The 20,948-nt window shown below is 45.0% G+C and overlaps 1 protein-coding gene across 2 annotated transcripts in view; it reads right to left on the bottom strand.

Annotated features, from left to right (window-relative positions):
• The window catches only part of LOC147111970 (FRAS1-related extracellular matrix protein 2-like), a 319,343-nt gene that overhangs the window by 168,052 nt on the left and 130,343 nt on the right, over nt 1-20,948 (bottom strand). For both annotated transcript variants that reach the window (XM_085999403.1, XM_085999402.1), the window contains exons 3-4: nt 12,426-12,572; nt 6,827-7,057 (exon numbers count right to left, since the gene is read on the bottom strand). In XM_085999403.1, coding sequence (XP_085855529.1) covers nt 6,827-7,057; nt 12,426-12,572 — 378 coding nt within the window. The remainder of the gene's footprint in view (nt 1-6,826; nt 7,058-12,425; nt 12,573-20,948) is intronic.

Genomic DNA, 20,948 nt, shown 5'->3' with positions numbered 1-20,948 from the left:
GCAACCAGCACTTTAAGCAGCAATACATTAATGACATCATATTAAGAGAACTTTTCCTGGCAGCAACCGAGTTGATGATCCTGCCTGATTAATTGTACTATACTCGAGTTCAGGTTCAAAAATAAAGTACAAATTCCGACAGAAATGCAATATGGGGGGGGGGGGGGGGGGTGGATTTTAACCCCCAAGGATGAGTGTGTGACAAAAAAAAATAATTTAATGGAAGTGCTTTGGGGGCGGATGATCCATCCGCTCTCGGGAGGTGGGTAGGTCAGTAAAATCTTTTAAAGGAGGCTGAGTGCCTCCATTTTACCTATTTTTAAATTTTTAAACTATGGTCAGGTTTCCTGGGCCGCGGGAATTCTGGCAGGTAATAGGAGGCGAGAAGGGCTGGGATCCATGAAGTTAAGTGCAATTACAATACTGCTTGTGGGCCAGGAGGAGCAGTAGTGCTACCCCCACCCCCGCTAACCTCCTTACATACCTTGCGATAAGTCTCTGCGATCTATGACTGCCCCCCACCAGACCCCGCAATCTCAGACTGCTCACTGCAATCTCTGTATACCCACACCGCCATCTCCGGCTGTCCTTAACCCCACCCCGCCACCCCCCACGCGATTGCCCACCACCACACCACACCCCCCCCCTCACTGACTTCTTTCCACCCGCTCACTGGCTGCTTTCCCGCTCGACAGGCAGTCAAGCCTGTCCATCAAGCTGGCTCTCGGGCGGGACACTTGAAACATTTTAAAAACAGGTCCAACTGTTGAATGCGATAGGACCTGCGGGGAAACCCGTACTTCCAAGTTTCCCATTCGCTATCCCCGTCTTCTCTTCCCGGTTCCAAGTAAATATCAGTGCCAATGTCTTTCCAATAAATAAATGCATTTACTGGTTAATTCGGTTTACGTAACCATTTCTGCAGCCTGTTGTAATTATACAGAAACCTTCAGAATAGTACCGAACTTGATTTGTCCTGCTATCTTTCAATGTTATGGTTGGTTTGTTGAATTATTCATCAATTGTGTGCATTTCTGGTTAAGCTGTCTCTTTTTAAGTGTGGTACTGGTACATTAATCAAATGCCTTGCAATTGTGACATTTTATTGTTATCTTTACACGAAACTGTAAAGATAACAACTTGCTTTTACATAGCACCTTTCACATAAAAAATATCCCAAGTTGCTTTACAAAAAGAGGGGAGAATAAATAAAACAGATAAAGAAACAGTTGTCGAGCCATGGAAGGAACGATTAAGAGGGGTGACTGAAAATCTGGTCTAAAAGATGGGTTTTGAGAAGGTTTTTAAAGGTGGAGAGAGAAGCAGCGGGATTTAGAGAGGGACTGCCAGAGGGTTGGGCTGAAGTGGCTGAAGGCTCTGCTACCAATAGTGTGTCAAAGGAAAGGGGTGTTGCACAAAAGACCAGAATTAGAAAACTTAAGGGCACGGGAGGGGACTCGAGGCTGGTGGAGGTTGCAAGTGGAGGTGGAATTAAGTATATGGAGGGATTTGAAGATAAGAATAAGGATTACAAATTCAAAGCATTGGGGAACAGAGAGTGAGTGTAGATAAGTGAAAATAAGGGTGATGAACATAAGGGACTTGGTGCAGGACAGGGGACAATGGCTGAATTTAGACAAGTTAGATCTGATAGAGGGTGGAGCACGAGAAAAGTCTAGTCTAGAGGTGACAAAAGCAGGGCTAAGATTCTAAGCAGCTGAGGTGGCAGCACGGTGGCATAGTGGTTAGCACTGTTGCCTCACAGCGCCAGGGACCCGGGTTCGAATCCGGCCTCGGGCGACTGTCTGTGTGGAGTTTGCACATTCTCCCCGTGTTTGCGTGGGTTTTCTCCGGGTGCTCCAGTTTCCTCCCACAGTCCAACGATGTGCGGGTTAGGTTGATTGGCTATGATAAATTGACCCTTAGTGTTAGGGGGATTAAATACATGGGGTTACGGGGATAGGGTGGGATATGTGTTGGTGTAGGGGTTACGGGGATCGGGTGGGATATGTGTCGGTGCAGGCTCGATGGGCCGAAATGGCCTCTATCTGCACTGTGGGGTTTCTGTGATTCTGTGAGAGGTTGAAGCAAGCAGTCTTGGTGATAAGTAGCATGTGACATTTGAAGCTCAGCTCTGGGTTGAACAGGATGCCAAAGTTTTGTATGGTCTGGTTCAGCTCAAGAAAGTGGCCAGGGACGGGGCTGGATTCAGTGGCAAGGGTACAAAGTTTACAACAAAGCTGAAAACTATGGCTGCAGTTTTCCAGATGTTTAGCTGGAGGAAATTTTTACCATCCATTACTTGATGACAGACAGCCAGTCTGACAGCAAAGGGGTGGCCATGGGGAGTGGTGGAGAGGTAGAGCTGGTTGTCAGCAGCATACATATGGAAGCTAAGCATATAATTGGAAGCTGATCCCATGCCTGTGATGAGGTCATGAAACATAGAAGATAGGAGCAGGAGTAGGCCATTCAGCCCCTCGAGCCCGCTCCGCCATTCAATGCAATCATGGCTGATCATCCAAGTTCAGTACCCGGTCCCTGCTTTCTCCCCATACCCCTTGATCCCTTTAGCCTTAAGAAATATATCCAACTCCTTCTTGAATATATTTAATGAATTGGCCTCTACTGCCTTCTGTGGTAGAGAATTCCACAGGTTCACCACTCTCTGGGTGAAGAAATTCCTCCTCATTTCTATCCTAAAAGGCCTACCCCTTATCCTTAGACTGTGACCCCTGGTTCTGGATTCCCCGACCATCGGGAACATCCTCCCTGCATCTAGTCTGTCCAGTCCTGCCAGAATTTTATAAGTTTCAAGGAGATCCCCTCTCATTCTTCTAAACTCCAGTGAGTACAAGCCCAATAGACCCAATCTCTCCTCATACGTCATTCCTGCCATCCCAGGTATCAGCCTGGTGAATCTTCACTGAACTCCTTCCATGGCAAGAATATCCTTCCTCAGATAAGGCGACCAAAACTGCACACAATACTCAAGATGTGGTCTCACCAAGGCCCTGTACAACTGCAGCAAGACATCCTTGTTCCTGTACTCAAACCCTCTCGCTATGAAGGCCAACATACCATTTGCCTTCTTAACCGCCTGCTGCACCTGCATGCTTACCTTCAGCGACTGGTGCACAAGGACACCCAGGTCTCGTTGCACTTCCCCTTCCCCCAATCTATTGCCATTCAGATAATAATCTGTCTTCCTGTTTTTGACACCAAAGTGGATAACCTCACATTTATCCACGTTATATTGCATCTGCCATGCTTCTGCCCAACCTGTCCAAATCATCCTGTAGTTTCTCGGCATCCTCCTCACAGCATACATGCCCACCCAGCTTTGTGTCGTCTGCAAATTTGGAGATATTACATCTAGTTCCCTTGTCTAGATCATTAATATATATTGTGACTAGCTGGGGTCCAAGGACCGATCCCTGCGGTACCCCACTAGTCACTGCCTGCCACTCGGAAAAAGACACGTTTATTCCAACTTTTTGCTTTCTATCTGCCAACCAGTTCTCTATCCAAGTCAATACCTTGCCCCCAATCCCATGTGTCTTAACTTTACACGCTAATCTCTTATGTGGGACCTTATCAAAAGCTTTCTGAAAGTCCAAATACACCACATCCACTGGTTCTCCCTTATCTAGTTTACTAGTTACATCCTCAAAAAATTCCAGTAGATTAGTCAAGCACGATTTACCTTTTGTAAATCCAGGTTGACTTTGTCCGATCCTATCACTGTTTTCCAAGTGCTCTGCTATTACATCTTTTATAATGGACTCTAGCATTTTCCCCACTACCGATGTCAGGCTTACCGGTCTGTAATTCCCCGTTTTCTCTCTACCACCTTTTTTGAATAGTGGGGTAACATTAGCTACCCTCCAATCCATGGGTACTGTTCCAGATTCCATCGAATGTTGGAAGATGATCAGCAATGCATCTACTATTTCTAGGGCCACTTCCTTAAGTACCCTAGGATGTAGATTATCAGGCCCTGGGGATTTATCGGCATTTCAATCCCATCAATTTCCCGAACACCATTTCCCTACAAATACTGATTTCTTTCAGTTCCTCCCTTTCATCAGACCCTATGTTCCCTGACATTTCTGGGAGGTTATTTGTGTCCTCCTTTGTGAAGACAGAACCAAAATATGTATTTAATTGGTCTGCCATTTCTTTGTTCCCCATTATAAATTCCCCTGATTCTGACTGCAAGGGACCTACGCTTGACTTCACCAATCTTTTTCTCTTCACATATCTATAAAAGCTTTTACAGTCAGTTTTTATGTTCCCTGCAAGCTTACTCTCATATTCTATTTTCCCTTTCTTAATTAATCCCTTTGTCCTCCTTTGTTGAATCCTAAACTGCTCCCAATCCTCTGGATTACTGCTTTTTCTGGCCAATTTATATGTCCTCTCCTTGGATCTTATGCTATCCCTAATTTCCCTCGTTAGCCACGGTTGAGTCACCTTTTTTGTTTTATTTTTATGCCAAACTGGGATGAACAAATTCTGTAGTTCATCCATGCGGTCTTTGAATGTTTGCCATTGCCTATCCACCGTTAACCCTTTGAGTGACATTCCCCAATCAATCCTACCCAATTCGCGCCTCAGTCCATCGTAGTTTCCTTTATTTAAATTCAGGACCCTAGTCTCTGAGTCAACTACTTCATTCTCCATCTTAATGAAGAATTCGATCATATTATGATCGCTCCGACCCAAGGGGCCTCGTACAACAAGATTGCTAATTAATCCTTTCTCATTACATAATACCCAGTCTAAGATGGCCTGATCTCTGGTTGGTTCCTCGACATATTGGTCCAGGAAACCATCCCGTAAACACTCCAGGAATTCCTCCTCCACAGTATTGTTACTAATTTGATTAGCCCAATCTATATGTAGATTAAAGTCACCCATGATGACTGCTATGCCCTTTTTGCACACTTCTCTAATTTCCCTTTAATGCCATCCCCAACCTCCGCATTACTGTTTGGCGCCCCTTGGTATTTCTCAGTTCTACCCATACAGATTCCACATCATCAGAGCTAATATCCTTCCTTACAATTGTGTTAATCCCTTCTTTAACCAGTAATGCTACCCCCCTTCCTTTCCTTTTTGCCTATCTTTCCTAAACATTGAATACCCCTGGATGTTGAGTTCCCAGCCTTCGCCACCCTGGAGCCATGTTTCCGTAATCCCAATCAAATCATATCCGTTTACCTCTATTTGTGCAGCTAATTCATCCACCTTATTACGAATGCTCCTCGCATTAAGACACAAAGCCTTCAGGCTTGTTTTTTTAACGCTCTTAGACCTATTAGAATTATTATTTACTGTGGCCATGTTTGATTTAAACCGTTGATTTCTCTGACTGCCACTTTTGTTTTTCTCCTTCCTATCTTTTGCTTTTTTCCTTGTTTCCCTTTCCTCTGTCCCCCTGCTCAGGTTCCCAAACCCCTGCCATTTTAGTTTAAACCCTCCCCCAGAGCACTAGCAGGCAACATATGGATAAGGAAAAGGAAGAGAGGGGATCCTCAAGTGACTCCAAAGGGGCAGGAGAAGAAGCCATTGCTGGCTCCATTTGGACCATTAGAGTGAATGGAGCTGGAAAACTGAGGAGCGAGATGATAGGCAAAGATGGAATAGTCACCATATCAAACGCTGTGGAAAAGTCAAGGAAGAAAAGGAGGGATAATCCACTATGGTCAAAGACACAGAGGATGTCAGTCATGATTATGCCCAGAGTCTTTTGGGTGCCATGAGCAGACACAAACTGGACTGAAGGGATTCAAGCAGGAATTGTTGGCAGAAATGGGCATGAAGCTGGAAGGGGTTTTAAAAGGAAAGGGGATTTGGTGGTGGGTAATTCGCAAGGATGGATGGGCTGAGGATGGGTTTTTGAGGGTGGAGGTATTATGCCAACTTTTAGGAAAGACAGTGCCTGAACAAAGGAAGCCATTAACAATGTCAGAGGGTGTGGGGGGAACAGCTGTTCAAGGAGAAGGCCCATCACCACCTTCTCGGAGCAACTGCAGATGGACAATAAATGCACCCTTTCCAGCATCACCCACATCCCAAAAACAAGCAACAAAAAATGATGTGGGTCTCGTTGAAGAGATTGGAAGGGCAGGGGGAGAGGGGAAAGAAACTGCAGTGGTCAAAGCTAAAGTAAGAGGGAGATTGGGAGAGGTCACAAACAGTGGGTTAGAGGAAGAAGAGGTAGAGGCAGAGACAACTGCACAAACGGTCTCAGTCTCAGAGGTGAAGAAATCCAAGAGCTCTTTGCATCTTGTATTGAAGGTGATGGTGGAGGGGGTGAGGAAAGGGCTCTCAGAAGGCGTTTGTGATTGGGAAAAGGAGTCTTCAGTTGTCCTTGCTCTGCAGGATAATCCTGGAGTATTAGCAGAACTTGGCTGAGGATAGTGAGGCAAAGTCATACAAAACATGGTTGAGCCAAATATGGCAATGAATGACTAGACCAGCTATGCGCTAGGGGCACTCGAGTTTGCGGCCATCTGATTTAAGGAAGCTATGATGAGGACCATACTGGAGTAACAAGAAGGGTGGAAATGGAAATATTTATGAATAGATCAGACAGAGAACATTTCATTCAAAACTAAATATAGGTTTGTTCTAGAAAAATGGTTAATATGTTCCACAGTCTTTCCTTATGGATACTACAGTCGAATTTTGAAGACCTGCTTTACTTCAGTGTAAAATATCATGTATAACAGCCTTTGGTATGTACACTACACCACAAATATGCACACCCATGCCTGGTAAGAATCTAGAAATACAGCACAGTTCAGGAAATACTTACCATCACCCGGGTCAACAATCTCCACAGTTGCAATCTCTGGGAATTCGAGAACAGCCATGACTGGCTCAGACAGTACAATCTGGAATGTTTCAGACTGTTCATATTCATTATCTGTCAAAATCCGTACTCTCCAAGTTGCTGTGGTTTGACCTGGATTGAACTGCACCTGTTTTTGGGATTTTCCCCTGAAATCCTTATCCTTCTCAGCTGTGCCATCTTTTGTACCAATGCCTGTCAAGAGAATATGAAGGGCAGCTGGGTCAAAATCCAAGTAAATCCGACACATACTCTTTAAATGATTACTTTCATATTGGCAAAACTAATGAATGAATGCTTAGCTATAGTACTTTTAACGCTTAATTAAAGAATATGATGGTCCGGAATTTCCTCAATCTAAATTTTGCTAAAAGAACACCAAAATTTATGCCATTTTCTACGCTGATCTTGCCAACGGCAACTTACACCAAAATTTCCTGAGAATCTAATTAACATAGGCTGAAACATGAAAACTAGCATAAAACAAGCGGGGCCCAAGGAAAGTGCAGATCATATACCTACTTCCTTCTTTAAGTTCCTCTTTATTTTACTGATGCTACAGAAATTAAAATTTGAAGCCTTCAAATCAACATTTATGCACATTAAGCACAACATGTTCAAGAAAATGCAATTGCCAGATTCTGATACCATTATAAAAAGCATCTTGGAAAATATAGAAAATACAGTGAAGATTAAAACAGCACCATTTTATACCAGCAATATTTCCATTCTCCTCATTATATGTAGGGGGTGGTGTGGGGTGGCGCGTACGCCCAGTCAATTATGCCTCTGACTGTTTATGAACGGTTCGAATCGCTCCCACGCCCCTGGGTTCTAGACACCGGACTTAGGTACAGGCGGCGATACAGAAAAAACTCGAGTAGACAGGTGGTTTGGATGTGAGAAAACCAAGATTTTATTGAAATAGAAATTAAAACAATCTTATGAAAAGTTACTAGTATAAAATTAGAGGCAAATACAAAATAACTATACTTATACAGGGAATGGGGAACACACGGCACATCGAGGGAAAACAAACTATCTTAACAATCCCCTTATCCTTATCCCACCCCCTATACCTAACTAGATTAAGCTATGAGGGGCCAGAATTCATGCTCACCAATCCAACGATAAAAGCCAACTATTAACGAGTGCGAGTTTTGAAGTCCGGTTTCTGGTCCTTCTAAGTACCCCGTCGCCACGTGGTCTTCAGGGGTGCGGCGCTGGGTCGACTACTGCGACACACCTTCTCCCCTCCGCTATCGTCGTCGTCTCATCTTGATGGGTTCTCCTCTTCTTCTCCCTCGGGCGGTCGTCGGCGGTAATGTTATATTTATCGGACAGTCACCAGTCGTTACCGTTTAGATTTTACTAGCCATGCATCAAATGCCTGTATATTCGTCGTGGCGTAGATACCTGCATTATCGCATTGTTCAACAAGGTGTTTGTCTTCACCGTCCTCAAGGACTTTCTTCCCCAAGCGTCAGCTTATAACTAGGCGCTTGGTTTACTTATCGATACGTTTTTCGCTGCCCTGCTCTGCCCTTATCGAATTTTTATCGTCTTCTTCATCTCCACTCGTCTCGTCTCGTCGGACTACTATACGAGACCTGGGCTACCTGCTCAACTTCATCTCGCCCCTTTCTGCGGCCTGGGCGTCCTGGATGGCTGTGGACTTGGGCCTCGCTCCTCTTCCTAGTAGTTGGTATGGTGTTTCTGGCTACTGAAAATCTGCTCCGGGGAGAGAACCCGCCACGAGGCCAGGGCACGAGTACGAGCGGCAACCCAAGAGGCCGGAGCCACGAGAGCAGAGTCAAGGGCAAGAGCAAGAGAGAGCAGAGAGAGATTGCTACCCGGGGCCTTCAGTTATACTCCTCCCGATAACCCATATCTGCACGCCAAATCAGGTTAGTTCATTGTCTCAATCTTGGCGGGCTAGTTTAAATAATTGTAGCAATCTAAACTAACTGTTTTTAAATGGCCGGTAATCGCACCTACTGGCCCGATTCCTGAGTTGTTTTGTTATTAATACATCTTAATCGGCCTGCCCAGCTTCGATGGCTTCCCTAAGCTGTTTCCAATTATTTATGCAAACAACTTGATGGCCTTAAGTATAGGCCTCACTGGTTTTTGATCTGTCTCCGATTCAACTTAATGCATAATTCAAAGTACTGTCTGCTTTCAAAATACAAAAGTCTCTCTTCACAGAAACTGCAGCTTGGGTTTCGATTTCCCAAAAGCTGCTTGTGCCACAGAGTCCAAGCTTATTAAATCTTGCAGGCTTTTGGCCACAAGGTGCGGACGCCATCTTTGGGTACCCTTTTCATTAAAATGTCCATGCAGGGTCCCTTTTATTACTAATAACCTTTGGGGAAATGTAGAAATTTTGTGAATCTTACATGTAGCCCAGGCTTCACAAAAGTATAACAGCTGAATTGGACTTATTGATGTTGTGGACAAGTAACAGGGAACTGGACTGCCAAATTTCACTACCCGTGGAGGTGGTCGGCATTGAGAGAGATCGTTTGGGATTTGTGTCTTCAGAGAATAAGGGAAGACAATCCACGTTCCTCTACATTGTGCACTTTTTTTTATTACTTGCAGACGAATGAAACTTCATGTACAGCTTTTTATATATTCAGCATCAGGTTTGGCACAGGGCCTTTCTTCAATTCTAAAATAAATCTTCTGGGCCTTTATACACTAGTTGCCATGCTGTCTGATTAATTGCTGCTTTTTAAAAACATATTTATACAAATAAAAGTAAGAAAATACCCAGGTCGACCAGTTTTAGCAAACAGTTGTTGAAGAAAGCTCGTTAGTGGCGACACTCATTTTTGAATCGTTACTTTAGAACAGAAAATGTGACATGGAGCAGTTTCATAGCAGTTAGGAAGACGATAAAGATTCTTATATTTTTTTTTAATTTGTTCTTAGGATATGGATGACGCTGGTTAAACAGTGTTTATTGCCTATCCCTAGTGTGGGACTGGAATCGTTTGTAAGTCAGATCAAGTAAAGGTGCAGGTTCTCTTCAGGACATTAATTAACCGGTTGGGCTTTTATGACAATCCAGCAGCTTTCGTTATTTTACTGGTAGCAGCCCACAAATTGAATTTCGCAACTTGCCACGGTGGGATTCGAACTCAAGACCTCTGGGTTGCTCGGCCAGTACCATAATCACCAGGCTAGCTGCAGATTTGAACGTAAAAGCCTGACCCACCAACCTGTCTATCACACGCGTGAAGTGACTGGTTTGCTTACAGTCAGCTCTTTCAATCCAGAGCACACAGGAACGACCTTTACCCATCTGTTCCTTCTGGTTGACATGTGCTTCATGCACTGTTGTCAGTAAGAAGTACCGGTGCCAGAAGCTGAGAAAGAACCCTCAGTTCGGCCCAATGCTCTCCCAGCTACGGGCTTAGGAGTGGATAGAAATAGGATCCACACGGGGGAAAAAAAAACTTTAAAATGTTGCGGTGTGTTGCATCATTCCAAAAACAGAATGTAATTATCTACATTTCATATAATAGAGTTAATGAAATTTTAAAAAATAATATAGAAGTAAATGAGTACAGCTCTCAAGGCAGCTGGCTCACCCACACATATAGTACACTTTGAATGTTAACCTTGGCAGGAAAAAGCAGGTTTTTACAGCTAATGAGGCCAATAGAGTGCACTTTCTGAACACGAAAGCAGATGAAAAGAATGCAGAAGCTAAAACCTGTGCCAAGCTGTGGAATATGATAGCATGTCCTCACGGCTTCCTGGATATGCATGCAGCTTGGAAACCCTCTACACAACCTTTGGATTAAACATCCTTATCTGCCAAAACTGATTAAAAATCAAACCATTTACTCTGCACTTTCAGTCTTTACCCCATTGGGCGCAGAAACACCCAGCATCTTGGCTTGCAAACATTTTAAAACAAAGTTGTTTTGACAGCTGGTGTCCAGTCTGCTCAACCTCCATCTATCCATCAGAGCTCTGCACTCAGTGTGTCACACAGTGGAGCAAAAAAAAATTGATGAGACTGATATTTCGGATTATTGCTTCAGATTTGAAACTCGAGTTTTCTTTTGCAGATATAATGCAATTTTAACAAATGAACTTAGTTGCATTGAAAATATTTTGACTCTTCAGGTGCGCAAGGAATCTTTGCTGGTGACCTTTAGCTCCTCTGCCCTTAATGGGAAAAGCATGAAGCAAAAATGTTTTATTTTTATTTTACTGTACCGAAGCATAATGATTCTCTACCACAGAAGGCAGTTGAGGCCAATACATTAAATATATTCAAGAAGGAGTTGGATATATTTCTTAAGGCTAGAGGATCAAGGGATATGGGGAGAAGGCAGGGACAGGGTACTGAATTTGGATGATCAGCAATGATCACATTGAATGGCGGAGCAGGCTCGTGGGGCCAAATGGCCTACTCCTGCTCCTTAAGCTGCTTTTATACTATGTTTAGGAGAGTGCTGGGTTAGTGGGTCAGCTCCTAATGCATGCTTTTCCTGCACCCAGCAGCAACCCAGAGGAAATGTGTCGCATTCATGAAGACTGGCCACCTGTTATTCCACAAAATATCTTGTATAACTCTGTAAAAGGTCCCCTCTCATTCACTTCCTTTCAATTAATGAAGAATCCAAAGGATTGTAATTACAGGGGGGGGTTCCACCAGTCTCCAGATAGAGTAACCACGAAAGACTGGTAGAATCCCTACAGACGTTTAGCCCCAAATTAATCCATTTCTGTATTGTCATGATTATTAAATTTGCTTAACACATGAAAGCCATAAAATGATAGAATCATAGAATCTTACAGCACAGAAGGAGGCCATTTGGCCCATGGTACCTGTACTGGTTCTTTGGAAGAGCTATCCAATTAGTCCCACTCCCCTGCTCTTTCCCCGTAGCCCTGCACTTTTTTTTCTTTTTCAAGTGTATATCCAATTCCCTTTTGAGGGTTACTATTTCGAGCAGTTCCTAACAACTCGCTACGATTTCAGCCACATTAGTGAGGGTTGGCAAATGGGGAAATTACAGTCACTTAAATCTTTTGTGGCAGGGCAATGACAATGCAGCCACATCAAAAGTGATGATTTGGTGGCATTGCACCAGTCATTTCTAAAATAATATTACTTACAGACCACTGCTCCTGATAAGGCATTTGTGCTATTTTAGATTTTTCTTTATGCTCATATAGATTCAACTATTAGTGAAAAACTTACCTTTTATACCACCAATGAAAATGCCATACTCTTAGCATTGGGATTTAGGACAATATATCCTAACTCCTAATATGCATCAAAACTCTACCAAGACAGTTACTGCAGAAAGCACAATAAAATGCACAGCCTGACAGAATTTACAGGCTTATAAATAACACTGACAGTGCTAAAGACAACTGCACAGTCCTTTGGAGATACCCATCTCTGGGTAGCTTATGAAGAAATTTAGAGTACACTACTTGTTGTCCTCAGTTGGGCAGTATATTTTGGGTGGGAAATGAAAGACAAATAATATAATCATTTTGTAACAATTTCCAGTTGCTGAGAGGTACTCACCAACAAATGAGGTTTCTCCCAGATAGCCTCTGCGCTTCAGTGAAAGCTCCAGGAATTTAGAATTCTCATCAACCAGGTAGTATTCCTTCTCCAGAGAGATCCAAGCCCAGTTCAAACGGAAAAGCTGATTCTTCAACTTATTACCACCTACATAACAATTGCAGAGAGCACAAATTTAGACATGTACCATACGATCAGTAAATAAATCATTGTTGCATTGCGTGAAGATGAGGGTAGCATTTACAATAGGTCCAATAATTCACGGGGCACAAGCCCAGCAGAGACGCCAGATTTGCTAGGTCAGTGGAAGTGCACCTCATTTTCATGGGGCTGGCAGGTGCCCAAGGCATTACAGATGCATCCCAGGGGCCTGCCTGCTCCATTCTGCTGGAAACCGTGGCACCCGCCAAGTCATTTCCCTGGCCTGGATTCAATCCCCATTTCCCCCACCACCCCCCCCGCCTCCACACCCTGCCCCAGCCCCTCCACGTGGAACTAACTTTTGGTCTTCTGGAAAACTGTACACCTCATCTGATTTGGCGTACTGGTCTCCAGTCTTATACTAGGTCCCCTTTGAGCTGGGAAACGGTAACTCCTAGCATAGGGTGTACCCGGCCCCTCTGATATGCCTGATCTTGTAAGGGGCTGGTAAAGGCTCTTCCACTTGCAAGCCTGAGCAGGTTTTCCCAGTTGAGGTTGCAACCTGGCACATCCGAACCCTGACCTTTTTCTCGCGTTACAGTGACAATCGGCAGGGGGGGGGGGGGGGACGGCTGAGGAAATTCAGTGTTTAATATAGCTTGTACATGATCTCTGAGGGGGTGGGTTAAACTCAATGGCCTAGAAATTGGGTTGGGGCGCCAAAGTGGCGCAAAAGTCGCCTGAGCGCAGGATTTAGCGCAGCGTTCGAGGCTTTAGCGATCGTCAGATATTCAGTTTCATTGCTTCTCGAGGGACACGGGGCGAGGCTCGAGGCGCTCCGCGTCCCTCTTAGGGCGCTGAAACTGAATATCGCAGCGCAACGGCACGCTACGGTACTGCAGGCCTTCCTCCCACTGTTAAGGGGGAGGTGCCTGCAACAGCGCGATCCCCGCTCGCGAGTGCCGGCAAATGAGCCCGGCACCAAGGAGAAGTGCCGGGCTCTCGGGAAACAGCTGGCAATGCAGCGGGGGGGTGGGGGTTAGGAGGCCGGGGACGGAGGTGCTGGCAGGAGGCCGCCGAAAAGGCGGCCGCCCCGCACCTCCACCTTAACTTGCGCCGCTGCCGGCACAGTAAGGCCCCGTGAACCGGGCGCGGGTAGCGAGCGGCGCAACTGCGGCGTTCGCTACCAAATATCGCAAACGGGGCATGAATGGGGTGCTGCGCACACCGATGACGTCATCGGTGGCGGCGCAGCGCAAATGCCTAACGCCATCATTAGCGCCCCTACTGAATATCGCGGGAGACAGAGCCAGTGGCGCTACAGCCACTGACTGCCTCTTTAGGCGCTAACAAGTGGCGCTACTCACCCAATTTCTCCCCCAATGGGTTTAATGGTGATTTATTATTCTATAATTTCCTATGCAATTTCAGCATGGTGGAGTAGTAAGAGTTAATAGGGAAGTAAACAGTACAAGCATAATTTTGCACTTAATGGCAAATATCAAACTCTGTGTAGAGTGACACAGAGGTGCTCTTGTGATTTGACCCAACACATCACCATATGTTACATATTTATTATGCTTTACATGATAATATGTATTTGCATATAAATTATAAAAGTTACGAAATAGAATTTCTCAGGTGCTTCTGGTTGCCCCAGTCATTGTATGTTGCGTCTTCTTTACAATTATGTTATTTTCCTTTTCCAATAACAACAATGCATTCAAGTGCTTGAAACATGAAACCGAAGCTCAAATCCAAATCCAGAGGTGTCTGATGTGTGGGTTTAGGCAGTTCAAGGATATAAAGTCAAACGGAAACATATAATGAAAGGCAGGCCAAGTTATAAATCATTTATATCTGAGGCTGTAATAGTTCATGTTTCTGTGACATTTTTAATAGTTGATGATCACTATTTTAGAGATTACATTACAAGAAAAAAATATATATTTGGCCAAGATTGTGTTGAAGACCTGCTTAACTCTGCCTTGGACAAGTCTATACCACTATCATGACAATACAAAGACAGAGTGCGATGCAGTGTTAAATGTCCACCTGAAATAAGGAAAGGCTATTTCTTAATTCATGGAAGAGAGTTTGAAATTCTCTTGCAGTACTTATCGAGGCTCACAAAACAAAGCTTGAGCTCATCTCCACAGAGACAATTGAACTAATGTGGAATGCACCAGAAGTGCTTGCTGCGGGGGACCAAGAAGCGAGCGCCAAAACTTAACTCTCGGGCCTCATTTGGATTCAGCAGGCAGACACCAGATGCACATAGTGGCGCATTATTGGCTGCAGCCATAAAAGCAAGAGAAAGTTTACATGCTTAGAGGCAATAGGAACCTTGAAGGGGCTGGCACAATAGAACCCAATGAAAAAGATGTAGAGGTATGTGACATTTCTGGTGCACTGAAAAGAAAATATTAAAATTGACAGCTGAAAATAAGTTCTGGAGAGTGCATTAGTTTTAGCCTGTCAAAAGTTGTTAGTTTTCACTCCTGCAGTCTTTTCCTTTCCCTTGGTGAAATGGGACACCCTTTGTCAATGTATGCATGCTATCGTACCATGGAAGGGTTAGCAGCAGCAACCCAAGCAAGAGTCTGTGCTTTCCAGCAGTCCAATTTAAAGTTATCGGTGAAAGAGTATCAACCTTAGCGTAAATCAGCGTGTGTGCCAAGGGCGCACATACACTTCTTCAAATAAAGAATTGTAATGTGCATGGCTATTTCAGAGCTTTTGAATGTGCAGGAACAAGGAAAACAAAAGTTTGGGTCAGAAAAATGATTGTGTTGGGATAGGAGGAGGGTGATGGTTTCATTGTAACGATGTTCTTTTACACAAGGCAAGATTTATTATTTGATAGTTTGATTGAACAGATTTTTATTCAGAGAAGGATGGTTACAGGGACAGTGCATTCTTGGTAAGTGGTTAGGAAAATGCTTGCATTTCAGCAGATTGTGTCTTTTATTTTTATTCGTTTTTATGGGAAGTGGGCATCGCTGCCAAGGCCAGCGTTTATTGGAAATCCCTAATTGCCCTTGAGAAGGTGGTGGTGAGCCGCCTTCTTGAACCGCTGCAGTCCATGTGGTGAAGGTACTCCCACAGTGCTGTTAGGGAGGGAGTCCCAGGATTTTGACCCAGCGACGATGAAGGATCGGCGATATACTTCTAAGTCAGGATGGTGTGTGACTTGGAGGGGAACTTGGAGCTGGTGGTGTTCCCATGCGCCTGCTGCCCTTGTCCTTCTAGGTGGAAGAGGTCGCGGGTTTGGGAGGTGATGCTGAAGAAGCCTTGGCGAGTTGCTGCAGTGCATCTTGTAGGTGGTACACATTGCAGCCACGGTACGCCGGTGGTGGAGGGAGTGAACGTTTAAGGTGGTGGATGGGGTGCCAATCAAGCGGGCTGCTTTGTTCTGGATGGTGTCGAGCTTCTTGAGTGTTGTTGGAGCTGCACTCATCCAGGCAAGTGGAGAGTATTCCATCACACTCCTTACTTGTGCCTTGTAGATGGTGGAAAGGCTTCAGTCAGGTCTATGCAGGTAACTCTTGCAGCTCTGAAGGATCCTCGTGACTCCTGCTTCTCTTCTGGCTCCGATTCTTGGTCCTCTTTACCACCAACTTTTCCTCAGGGTTTTCTTCTCACTCTTCCACCATCAGGCCATGATTAAGTTATGTAGACAGCAACAGGCAAAATTGAAAGACCTTGGCTGGAGAGTAGAGTCGAACCATTTTCGGTCATTCTCCGACATGATCCAGCCTGATTTTGTGTTGGGATCGTGGGAAAGAATTTCGGCCCAAGCATCCAATGAAACTCTCCATATGCATGCTTTAATATCCGTGTCAAATTAAGGCTTTTTTTTTTAAACATTATGAGACAGCAGGTGGACTTTAGCTCTGATGAAAAATTATTGAATGATGGAAAGATATCAAGGAGACAGAAACTGAAACAGTCTCACAAAAAGCTTACTTAATTTGAAAGACTTTTGATGCATTCCATTTCATTTCCTTGTATAAATATAAAAAGCTTCACATTACAGCTATGCCTGAAGTAATTTTTCAATGCTTAAAAAAATGAATTATCGAATAATTTGAATGAAGCAATCCAAATAACACAGCAAAGTGGAAGTTTGGTGCAACAAAGAAATCAGGTAATTTGACTTTGAACTAAGGAGAGTAGAGTTTATTCTCAATCTAGCTCAGAGACAAGAAGGGGCTCACATTTCCAAGCCCTGTGGAGGCGGGAGTGGGGGGAAAATTGCAGAATCGGGGGGTGTGAACCCTTCCCGCCCCCAACCCGCCTCCATGCCCGTTTCCCAGGAGGCGGGTACCCGACCTGTGCTGGGAGCTGCCTCCCCGAGGCAGGAAGGCGATTAGTGCCAATGAACTGCCTGTTAACAGGTAGTTAACAGGCAGTTTTTGGCTAATCCCTATTTTTAGCCCTGAAGTGTGGGCTGCCCGACGGCTCCAAACCACGCCAAGTTAGCGAGGCGGACCGTCGGGCTGAAGGGCTTGAGATGTCCGGTGTTCAGGTGAGTGATGGGTGCATGAGTGCAGAGGTAAGTGTGTTTGGTGTGTGTAGAGTGTTTAAATAAGTTTTACTTACGTTTACTTACTAATGCAGGCTTCCTTCCTTCAGGTCTCGGGAGTCCCTCATCTCACCGGCACAGAAAACAGAATGGCCGCAAGCTGTCAAAAGTTGCAGCATTCTGCTTTCTGTTCACAGAATCACAGAAACCTCACAGTACAGATAGAGGCCATTTCGGCCCATCGAGCCTGCACCGACACATATCCCACCCGATCCCCGTAACCCCTACACCAACACATATCCCACCCTATCCCCGTAGCCCCACGTATTTAATCCCCCTAACACTAAGGGTCAATTTTTTTTTTATCATAGCCAATCAACCTAACCCGCACATCTTTGGACTGTGGGAGGAAACCGGAGCACCCGGAGAAAACCCACGCAAACACGGGGAGAATGTGCAAACTCCACACAGACAGTCACCCGAGGCCGGATTCGAACCCGGGTCCCTGGCGCTGTGAGGCAACAGTGCTAACCACTATGCCACCGTTCTGGAGAGATTTCTAACTGAGTCTGTGGAGAAGGACTCAAGTTAGAAGTCAGATTGTCAGTGTTTGACAGCTTCACAGAGCTGTCAAACGCTGATATTTCATCTGTCAAAAGCTCTTGACAGATGAAATGTCAATCCCTGACGTTACCTATAACCGGGTGTCCCTTAATTGGGCGGGCTCAACAAGGTCAATCAAAGGAAAATAGCGTGGGTTGGCCACAAATCGATGGAGGCGGGACTACAACCCAAAAAGTGGGAGTCCCGCCTCCATCACGTCCCCATTGACAAAATCCAGCCCAATCCAGCTTCTACTCTATGTATAGTACACCACCTTTTCAAAACAAATAAAACAGGGAAAGCCTTTTAACGGAAAGGCTACAGAGGTAGTAGTATTTGTTTATCGATATCTAGTCTCAGTTGACTGCTTCACAACTTAACTAGCATTTCTTTGATGTTACTTGTCTTAGCATTTGGACTGATAAAGATAGGCCCAAGTACAACACGCAGTGTTTTTACTCTCCTACCTTCTAAACTCTCATATACTGTGCCTATATGCATCAGTGTGCAACTCTCAAACAAACTAACAGCTCATATAATACCTGCTTTGTAGTTTATTTTCCCCTTTCTTCCCTCCTTGGATATGTTATTGTCTTTCATATCCTCTACAATTTTCCCCTTGCACGGGTAACTTCAAATACTAAGTGCAGGGGTAAACAGATGAGATCAGCATATAATTACCACCTAAATTCAGCAGCCTTGAGGCGACCAGAGAACATAATGCCGCTGTGTAATGTTCCATCTAGCCACCTATAATGACAGAGGAAAATATAGGAAGTAACAGTGCCATAGGTGCTCTTGTGACCCTCCCAAGGAAATAAGGAGACCAGGTTCATCAATGTCATGTAGTGCCTGTCTAAGAACCAAGTAAGTTTATCTCAGCATAGTTAAGTGGCAGGGAGACTTGGAATCGAATTCAGTGCCTGTTTAACCAGTGTCCTATCTTGGTGATTACGGCCCTGAATTTTCAACCACATCAATCATTCACTATTGCTGGAAGTACTGTTAACTCAGGAAAACATTTTATTGGCTTTTTTTTTAAATCGTCTACAGACTACAGAAAATGGTTTTGTGCTTTGTACTAGTTAAGGTGGTGAGTTCTACCTTTAATGTGCTTGAAAAATAGTGTCATAGATAAAAAAACAAGTTAAAGCCAAGTGACCACAAAATTTCATTTGGTACAATTCTGGTCAAGATTCTAAACAGATGTTATTAGCCTATGGTGCAACTGAAATAGTTGAAAAAGTGAAAAAAACAAAACTGTTTGCAGTAGAAAGCCCCGATTTTAACCTAACGCGCCCGGTGAGAACAGAGCGCATTCTGGTCAGACGCCTGACTTACGCACCACTCGATTATCAACTCCATTGAAATCAATGGAGCATAAGATCGGGCAGGGTGTAAGTTGGCCGCCCGACCCAATGGGCCCCGTTCTCGCCGGTCATGTTAGCTTAAAATCGGGGCTGAACTTTTCCAAAACTGACGCTCCCTGGAATCCATTAGAGTTCTGCTAACAGAGATCATAGAAGAAATCTAGAGTATCTCAAGTATATGTGAATTATACTCAGCCTTTCGTTTTAACCAAATTAAGTGTTTCAGTCCAACTGTCCACTTGTAAAGTAATGACAGCACGACTGACAGATTGTAGTGTAAAGAGTAATAACAAAATGTAATATATATATTAAAGTGACTTTATATTAATTTTAATAAACTTTCTATTTTAATATTTCAAAATAAAATACTGTAGAATAAAATTGTGTTTTATTGCTGGAATTGCAACCAATGTCCTAATGGTTTCATTCAGAATACAATGATTCAGCAGTACAGCTTAAGGTCTACAGTCTCTGAAGAGCTGCGTACGAGCCAAAACAAGGGGCCTCAGGTTAAAATGACAAACATTCTTTCTCTACACAGCTGTCAGAAAGAATGTTAAAATGTCTTCTGCCCAACCCCCTCACAATATTTCCAAATGAACAACATACTGTGTGCTATTAAAACGTTCCTTACTGACTTAAGGGCCTAGAAATTCAGTTGCGTTCGCCAGCCGTTAGCGCCATAAGAGGGGTAGATTTCGAGCGCTAGGCACTTAGCGCCCGGGCGCAGACCGATCTGCGCCTACGCCCAACTTCAGTTGACATTTAGCGCCGGCGCAAAGTGTTTGCGCGCGCTCAGCTGCGCGCGCAGCTTATGACGTCATTTCGTCGTGCAACGCCGTTTGTGCGCCCCAAACCGGAACTTCAATGGCGCCGGCCCAATGTGGGCGTGGCGCTGTTAAGAACTGTGAAGTGGAACGCAGCAGAGGCCCTGCGGGCCTCGGGGAGCGCTAATTAAAGGGCACTTAGACTGAACTATAAAGGCCAGCCATTTTGCTGCAATGACTTTAGTGCTACGGATTTCTGGACAGAGACCAAGGAAGAGACCTTACTGAATTGGGCCAACATAGGAGAGGTATTTTTGGCTTCTGGCCAGAGCTTGCAAATTTGTCTCATTGTGATTTCACTGTTTGCAAGTATATTATGGGGGCTGCATGGGGTTCCAACCCTCAGTTCCAGCATTATGTGCGAAGGGCTCGCAGACGCTGTGTGAGAGGGGCAGCCATGCCTAGACGCAGAGGGGCCATCAGGCGTCGGCAACGTAGGCCTTACCCACTCAGGGAATACCGCCAGCAGGTGTCCTATCTCACCATGACTGCCGCGCATTGTGTTAAGAGGCTGCGCTTCAGAAGGGAGGTGGTTGCAGAGATCTGCCAGCTGCTTCACAGAGATCTGCGTCCACAACTGATGTGCAGGACGTCTCTGTCGGTGGAAGTGAAGGTCACGGTGGCTCTGAACTTTTATGCAAGCGGCTCCTTCCAAGCCGCTGCTGGGGACATAGCGAACATCTCCCAGTTCGCCGTGCATCGCTGCATCCGGCAGGTCACCGATGCCCTTTTCGCAAGGAGACACCAATTCATCTCCTTCCCCATGACCCTAGAGAGGCAGGAGCAGCGTGCAGTCGGATTTGCGAGGATCGCCGACTTCCCCATGGTGCAGGGCGCCATTGACTGCACGCATGTGGCTATGCGGGCACCTATCGACAATGCCGAGGATTACCGCAACCGGAAGGGCTACCATTCCCTCAATGTACAGCTGGTGTGTGACCACAGGCAGCGCATCCTAGCTGTCAATGCCCGCTTTCCAGGAAGCAGCCACGATGCATTTATCCTGCGCCAGACTACTGTGGCTGACATGTTCCAGGCACAGCCTCCCCCAAGA

This window comes from Somniosus microcephalus, chromosome 10, assembly GCF_052327205.1.
Source record: "Somniosus microcephalus isolate GS21.2 chromosome 10, FLI_Smic_1.0, whole genome shotgun sequence".
In the NCBI taxonomy this organism is placed as follows: domain Eukaryota; kingdom Metazoa; phylum Chordata; class Chondrichthyes; order Squaliformes; family Somniosidae; genus Somniosus; species Somniosus microcephalus.
Note: the sequence above shows the minus strand (reverse complement) of the source record. Positions and strands in the feature narration are given on the sequence as shown.